The sequence below is a fragment of the Fulmarus glacialis genome, unplaced genomic scaffold, assembly GCF_000690835.1.
Source record: "Fulmarus glacialis isolate BGI_N327 unplaced genomic scaffold, ASM69083v1 scaffold48561, whole genome shotgun sequence".
NCBI lineage: Eukaryota > Metazoa > Chordata > Aves > Procellariiformes > Procellariidae > Fulmarus > Fulmarus glacialis.
In genome coordinates this window covers 1,032-9,862 of record NW_009193074.1, presented here as the reverse complement: position 1 = coordinate 9,862, position 8,831 = coordinate 1,032, and the positions used below count along the sequence as shown (strand labels likewise).

Here is an 8,831-nt window from a genome sequence, read left to right as displayed (position 1 = left end):
TCTTGAGTTGCCTGCCCCTTCTTCCAAATTGTTACCTATTACAGTATAAGTCTAGTTTCTTTAGGGCAAGTTCACTGACTCCCAGTTCCTGTCTCAATTCCAGAATATTCTGTTTTGTAGAAAGCGAGGTGAAACTTTCCAGTGACTCTGACTTAAGGGGGGGAAAGCTACGTGAAATCAACACAAATTTGAAAAGTGTAAATCCCAAACAATATTTATTTGCATGTATGCAATTAAGTAACCTAATTCATTTCTCCCTTTTTGTCATATACTTATGGCTTAGTGAATGTTGTACTCACTTCATTAACCTCTTTTATTAAACATGTATTTACATAAATGTCTGAAAAGTCTGTATATTATTTCCTATTTAACCTGTATGTGTCCCCGATCAACATAAATGATAGAACTGCTAAATCAATTTAAAGGTTTAGATAGTTGTATGCTTGAATTGTGTATTATTTTGGTGTATCTTGCCACAAAGAGAGACATAACACATGGAGGTTATTTCAGTCCTTCTACAGAAGGAAAGCTTGTACGATAGCAGCCCAATTCTATCATTATTCTATAAAAATCACAATTTTTACACAGTGATATGAAAATATTTATCACTTATGATTTAATATTTAATTTTTAAAATTTTTTAAGCAACATGTGTGATTCTCTGCGCAGCCACCTTCCAGTGTCAATAAAGTTTTAAACAAGGTTAAATTTCAGGGATGTAGACAAACAAGCAGCAATATCGGAATTCAAATTAAAAAAAAGAATGGAAGTGACATAATTGGTTTTCTTTGCAAAAGCAAGCAAGAAACTCACCACAGAAACAAGTGTAAGTTTTAGGAACTTGGGTAGAAGCATTCTGACAAGCTGGACATCTCCAACCACTATTACCATCTATAGACAAAAAAATTAAAGATAAAAATGACTTGAAGTAAATAAAGGAGCTAATTTGCAAACCTAGAGTAAGTGCTTTCGCCTTGTTTCTTACCACAGCCGCAACCAAACTAAGTTTTTCCATTTACTCAGAAGTGGTGAAAAAGCAGGTTAATAAAAATGCATTTTATACAGCATCATGATAAACACAGCAGTCGTAGTTCATTTGACCAGGCTCCAACTTTATACAGAGGCAAGAACATTTTAAAATTGCACTTTTTTGTATTATCCCGTACCCCGTTACAAGACATTCCACTATAATATAGACAGTCTTCACCATATCTAAAGTTGTGAGAAAAAAAGTGTTAAAGTGTTGGAAATGGTGAGAAAAATATAATTACCTCTCTTAAGCACCACCTGTATTTTCATTTTTTGTTATCCTCTCATATTATGAGTTTATGTGTCTTGTAGAAGACCAATTTAGTATTGCTTCACGTCCAGAATAAATTAGTGCTATATAAACCAGAATAATCTACTTTAATTAATTTAAAGGTGACAATACCTAGCTATTGACTAGGACATCATTCTTCCAGCTGGTATTTTACCAAATAGTAGTTCTCTTGCTTCTGCATTTCAGGATGGTGTTGGTTAGCAGTAAAGGAAGAACTTCCGTGAAAATAAAGTGACATTCATGAAGATGTTTCCCAAATTCAGTACATACCTGGTTATGAAGAACACCAGTGTGAGAGCACTACTGAACACAAAGCAGGGCAGGGAGGAGAGAGGTGGGTTTTTTATATCTATAGGTATATAGATATTAAAATATATATATAAATATAAACTGATTAGCTCTTACTCTCTCTCTTAACCAATCAATTCAGTGCTGGTAAATTAATAAAGCTGTGATTTTAGAACAGTTCTTCGCAATTAAGAAATCTGACCAAGATTGATGATATTTTCATTATGAATGCAGGAGGGACTGCAAACAAGAAACCCTATGTGTAACAAGACAACTGCACTGCAATGACAGGCACACCTAGGTTCGCTATCAATTGGATTGGAGACTTCTTACATTAACCATCATAAGACACAACCATAATGATTTTCACAAACTGGAAATGATCCAGATCATAGACTGCCTTGACACTCTTGAAATGCAAATCTAAAGCATGTCTATTCTTTTCAATACTTGGTGCCTATTCGTACCCTATTATCCTGGCTCATATCACTGTGCTACCAAGACCGCTGCAGAGAGCTGTACAATTATGGGCTAAGCAGCTGTAGGACAGTGGCACAACTCATATTCATGCTCAAGACCAACCTGCATTTCCTGACCAAATTTTTTTTTATTTGACTGCTACAAACTGAAGCATCACAGAAAGAAGCATCTCAGACAGAAGTGTTAAAAGCTACAGGTAAAACCTGGCAGCAGGGGACTGAAAGGGGTATCTGCTGACGAAGCTGTCAGCACCTTATGTGGCTCCTCCCAAAACTAGCATACTTAACCCTAAGGGATTCCCCATGGTATTACTTTGTACAGTATACTTTTCTACTATATTATCAACATAATTTCTTTCATTTTTATTCCATGTTATGTTTTTTAAAAGCTGTAAAGATAAGCCTATCAGCAAAGCTTCAGGAGGCCAGTAGAAGGCCTCTCCTATCAACATCTCCCCTGGAACAGGATGCCTAGTCCTCTACAAGCAACAGTTTCTCTAGAGTATAGGAACCTTTTATCAAGCAAAACAGCCTTTCAAGATATATTTTGTTCTTCTTAATCATAGACCATCCTTTGCTTTTCTAAGACATAACTACATTCATGCGGGTCCACCCACAAGGAACATGCACAGTTGCTTCCCTCCAAAAATACAAGAAATAGAAGTTTTCTTCCTGGATTCCAATACAATTACAGTAGGATATAATGACAGTAGGATGACTCCTGACATCCACATTTGTAAGAAGTGGTCCTGTAAGAACTCCTTACAAATCCTGATTACTGAAGAAAGCGAGAGAGAATGAGGATGACCCTACCGAATGAACATTCCACTCTCATGAATCTTCTCATGAACAGGAGTGAAGTAGGCAGAATTCAATCAAAGACACCAAAAGGACAGTTGTCTAAGAAAAATCAACACACCTCACTCCCGTTTACTAGAGATTTGTTTAGTATTTGCTATCCTCTCCCTCTTTCTGGGATAAAAAGATTCCTTACTTGTAATTATTTACCAAAATTTTTTCCATACACTTTCATATTGCAAGCGTCCCTATTTGTAGCACTTTCAGCCACAAAAATCTGTATCTGTGATAGCACGCCCAGAACCCTGCCCATTCCTATTGCATACCTGTTGTCATAAAGGCACAGTGAATGGTCTCCTAAGTTTCCAGAATAGTAAAGGATTAAAGGGCTCAAAAGAACGTTGACTAAGAAGAGCTGGGAATTATATATACAGACTAGGGATCTTTACGTGTAGTTTCAAACAAGCAACTTTCCTCTTTACATGCTTGCCTAGATGAGTCATAGGTGATTATATAAGAAAGGATCCAAACACATCTGCTGCAATAAAGAGTGAATGCTAAAAGGCTGTTTCCAATGAATTTTCAACATATATACAATGCTAGGTACATAAAAAGAACTCCAAACAGAAGATTTCAGTCACTTCAGCTGTAGTAGAATATACTAGAATCAACACTGGCAGTTTCATGTTACCATTATGCAGTTCTCCAATGAGATAATCTGTATCAGAATAAATTACTGCTTTGACTTCTCAGCTAGAACAGAAAAACAAATGACCAAAAGGTATGGCTATTTGAAATGCTGTCAGGATTCAAGCATCTAAGGTCACTGTCTTGACAGATAAGCAAGATAAGCAGACACTATTTTGATCAAGCAATAAGCTGTTTCAGGGAGATAAATCAGCTCCAAAGAAGGTGACAGAAAAACAGCTAGGAGATAGAAGTTCTCAGCAGTCACTCTCAGTTTGGCTTAGGATCTCAGTCTTACCCAAAAATCTGTTCCCTTCTCAAATATTCCAATGCCTTTATGTTTCAAATCTTGTGCTGGTATTGGTAACGTCCTTTCTACTGCCAGTATGAAGCATGACCAGCCCTACCCAGAAGTCTGTCCATGCATCTTCAGAAATCCAAGAACTTTGCAACCAATCCTTTCTGCAAGAGATTTACAGTCCATAAGAACTTCTCTCAAACATTGGGAAGTAGCTGACAGACCATATTTCCTCGGTCTGCCCAGAGGGAGACAGAAAGACACAGGAAGAATGGTAAATGCTAAAACAAGCAGTGTACAGAAAAAAGTAACCCTACTTCAAGATTAACACTGCCGTCTTCAGAGTGTGTCTACATCACACAAGTGAACACAGCAGAGAGGCTGCAATTCAGCCTTAACTTACACCAAAGCATCCAAAGGGCAGAATGTAGTGGTATAAGAGTTTCAAAAAGTGGTATAATACAAAGAATTTGAAACAGTTCAAGCTAATGACAAAGGGAGAAGCTTTCTGTCTTCTCTGAATTTCATTCCACTGCATGGCATTGGTGACAGATTTCAGGAGTACTTTATCTGAGAACAGAACTAGGAAGTGGTTGAGTAAAAGCAGACAACTAGTGCTTGGAGTGCTTCCTCTGTTTGACGGCTCAGCTAAGCACAGATGAGAGAAGATGAGACATTTCTTGGTGTGTAAAAACACAGCCACAGAGCTTTGCATCTTGATGTGCTGATTTCATTGAATGATCTTATACTTATGTATCCAAACCTGGAAATTAGTTTTAGTTAGAATACTAGAAAGAATCAAAATCGTTTGGAGGATTATACAAAGCATCCAAAGAACCCTGAAAAAAACATTTTTTATGTAAAACTTGCTTTGTTTACAGCTTACTGGTTACCTTAGATAATATTTATAAGTAGTTTTCCAACATAAACACATGAACTTTGCTATTACATATATTTAAGAGAGAAAGTGTCTGCAAGAGAGAATACCAACCTTCAGCTTGTGAAGCTGGTGATCGTGCCCACTTCTTAATGCAATTCAGGTGGAATACATGGTAACAATTCTGACAGCTCCACACTGGGGCTACTATTCGGACCACCTCACAGCATACCATGCACTCATACTTCTCCGTGGTCAGCTGTTCAATCAACGACCCTGCAAATAAAATATATTACTTGTGCATGAAACATCAGTTAGCTGAGAAACAAAATTCAAATGAAATTCCAAGATTTCATTTAAATTATAACAGAATTTATTTTTCCTGTTTGGCTATAAGCAAGGTATTAGTTTACTCCTGGAAGATTCCAGTTTGATACTTGGTATGCATTTCTCTAGTTTCAGAGCAGGAAGAGGGAGTATGAGATTCCCATAAAAGTGGCAACAGTAATTCCTGTTATGAATAGCAATCATTCTGGTCTTACAAAATAGTTTTAAGCTTGGCAGAAGTTTGAGATTTTACTCATCACTTTATATGAGAAATTTATCTTTGCACAAAGTTTAAACGAAAAAGCTTAAAGCTCTTAACTACAGAAGTTTCAGCCAAAATTAAATTTAATTTCCATCCTCGAGTATTCCTGGAAGACCACACAACAAATATTAACAGAGAAGTACCTGGATTATGGAAATAAGCCCATCATAAACTGATTGCTTTAGGAATGGAATTACTGGGAAACAATAATCAAAGTACAGGGCCTTTTGACCCATATGAAAGAACGTGAAAAAGTACTTTGAAAATAAAGCAAGAACTCCACATGAAAGACAAAACAGCCTGAAAACATAGTTAGATGTGCAACCATAACAAAGGCACCACATAACTTCAGTGCTGCCAGATTAACTCTCTCATCAAGGTAAGGCTACCAAATACACCTTAGAAATGCTATTTGATCTATGCCCACAGAATTTTAAAATATCTTAATTACAAGTGTAAAAACGTACCATTTTTAGATGGTGCCAATATAAGGGAAGCTGGAACTCATAATGAAGGACAAAAAAATGACAATAACAAAAGAAAAATTACTATCATTCAAAACGTGCTTGTACCACACATGACTGAAAGCAAGCTCATGGATGTCTGGAAACCTGGAAGTGTTAACTCTGTTTGCCCTCCTTAACAGGATATAAGCACTTTCAAGCTTCTTTTCCAGACCTCCTGCATCAAGCACCGCAAGCTTTAGAGTTAACAGTCATTTCTGCTTTCGGTACCCCATGAATTCTACCTGCTGCAAAGAAAGCATCCCCACCTAAAACATACTACTTCTCTCCAGAAGACTAAAGCTATACTTTACTCAGAAAGGATAGCTGTCCCATAAATAAAGTTAAAAAGCACAGTCTCAGTCCCCTGAAAATGGTAGCATATACTGCCTCCAAAATAGCTCCCAACTAAAGCATGCAAAGAAAAACTGCCATTTTGGAGGGGGAGGTTCCTTAAGTTCCCTGTAAAAGATTACTACTTCTCTTCCTGCTTATTGCATATGATGTTTTTCATTTAATAATAATGCTGGGAGAAAGACTGATGTATCTTTAATTTTATAATTCAAGTAGAACCCAGGATCATGAAAGTTAATGTATTTCAGTTAGAAAGGATCAAGGACAATCTTGATTCTTGAGCTCCTCCTAAGGGAACAAAGTTTCTGACTGGAGCTATCTTATGCTTCCCGATTATGCTACTACTTTCTCAGCTCTGAAAGAGAAGAGACACTGAGAAGCAAAAACTTCAGAAGATTCAATACCACAGTTAAGATAACAGGAACTAGTCTACCCATCTCTATCATTCTGGGCAGCAGCAGATCAGGTTGAGATGCTTTGTGAAAACCAACTAAATAAAATTTTTAGTGTTTGTTCAACTGGAAGAGACCAAAAAAAAAAAAATTTCTCTTCCTATTGCCTCTGAAAGAAAATAGGACGACTTCTGCTGGGTGCTATGAATAACATGAAACTATTTTCTCAGTGCACACTTAAACTTATCTAAAACAGTAAGAAAAAGCTACCTAGGTTGTCTAGAAACAGAAACCAGTACCGTGGCATTGAAGAGATTCAGCTGATTTCCATTTAATGTTTTAAGTCCCTAATGGTATGAGCTGGCACAAAATTCACTCAGTCAGTCAAAACCTGTGGGTCTGCTTTACACCGTCAATGGCACATGTTTCTATTCTCAACTTCCAAAAACAGTATCCAGAGACTTTTTCTATTTCTAATTACCTTTTGATACGACAAAAAAAAAAAAAGGCAAAAAATCCAGTTAGGAGCAGAATAGTTCCTCCATCTGGCATTTGCCTACTTCTACATAAAACATGAGAAAACTTATTCTGCAAAAATCAGTTTTAGGATTGTCCCTCTCAAGTCCCATTGTTCAGAGTGTTCAGAATTTTAGTCCCTGCTCCCGCAATACACACATTTTAGCATGGTGCCTGACCAGGCCATTATTTGCAGTTTGGCAGTAACACAAAAAAAACTTCAAACAAAATCTGTTCTTCCCTAGCAAACTTACAGAACATCTCCCCACTCAGAAAACCACACATTTACATTTAATTCCACCCTCTGAAACTGATGTTAACTTAATGTGAAATAATAAGCCTCTTCAGGTAGTCAAATGTGAAGGCAATTTAAATTATTCAAGATCCTATCTTTAATACAGGAATAGAGGACAGTCTAGAAAACTTACCTGTATGAGTTTCTTTGTTTTTTGGTACATCACTTTGCTTCTTCCAGTACTGGGTCCAGCTGAAATGAAGTGCAGGTGCCTGATCCCCCTTTAGCAGGAACTTTCTTCCATTACATCTGACAGAATCAGACAATTGATGCCTGATTTCACTGGTCAAGTTTTCATCATTTTTGTGAACTGAGAGTTCTTTCTTCCTCTCATTTTTATCTTTTGGAGTATATGCAAGAGAAGACTTCTTACCTACTTTTGTATTTTTACTATGGTGAGAATCATGTCTTTTCTGACACTGCTTTTCTACCGGAGGTTTATTCCACACAGGCTTCCGGGGATATCTTTTGTTTACATAATTGTAGCCTTTCTGCTCATCCCCGCTACCAACAGGTGCATCACAGAATGCCTTTCCAACAGATGATTCTGAAGAGTCAGACTGAGTCAAATCCAAAGATGGAACATTTTCAAACAGCTCTACTTTCTGTTTAGAGCTCACTCTCTTTTCCCGGTCATGTACTTGCTTTCCCTTCTCCCTGAAACCTCTTCCAGATGCATGCATCAGATGTGTTTTCTTTGGTTTTGCTCCTCTGCTATCTGCATTAGGTACCTCCCTGTCACTCTCTGAGGAGAGAAAGTCATTGTATCCTCTAGGAGGTGCTCTTCTCCCAGGTACTATTGCAGCATCTGAAATTCCTGGACCTGCAGCAGCATGAGCAGTACTTTGCCTTACCTTACTTCTAGTACATGTGCTATCGTTTCTTGATCTGTGCCATCTCTGGCTTTGCAAGTTGCGATTCTTCAAACTTTTACTGGTACCAAAATATTGGTGGAAATCTTCAGAATTCCCATATTGACTTTCTGGATTACAAAAGCCACGATGTTTTGTGGAAGAGCTTTCATAATTTGTACCTCTTTCAGAAGACTGACTAGGAAATGGTAAGTTATTTCTACTGTGATGGCTGTTAGAGTCTTTCCTATCTTTATTTACCCAGTTTATATCTGTAGGTTGTCTTTCTCCTGGAATGGAATCAACAGCATCAGGACTGAAATTCAATGCACCTAAGAAGTGAAAAAATAAAACCACACGTATAAGACTATTAAAGAGTAAACATTTCTTTTCAGCAAAATTACCACACATGGAAAGGCCCAGAAGTTCAATCAATCCCACACTTGGCAGAACAACTGCAAACAAGTTTCCAGAAACTAGAGTTGAATCACACAGTGCTTTGTGGAAGTTACCTTCTCTTGTCATCTTTAGAGAAAGACTCTGATGACCCAGAGTTCAGATAAGAATATAAAAATGTAAGGTG

General features: G+C 37.3%; 1 protein-coding gene across 1 annotated transcript; it reads right to left on the bottom strand.

The window, feature by feature from the left end:
- Positions 1-813: 813 nt before the first annotated feature.
- LOC104083717 (transcriptional repressor NF-X1-like) lies at positions 814-8,580 on the bottom strand (the record flags this gene model as incomplete). The annotated part of the gene is made up of 3 exons (XM_009587308.1): positions 814-891; positions 4,863-5,024; positions 7,531-8,580. Coding segments are annotated over 3 exons (1,290 nt in total), but the record flags the coding sequence as incomplete, so codon positions are not given.
- Positions 8,581-8,831: the final 251 nt, after the last annotated feature.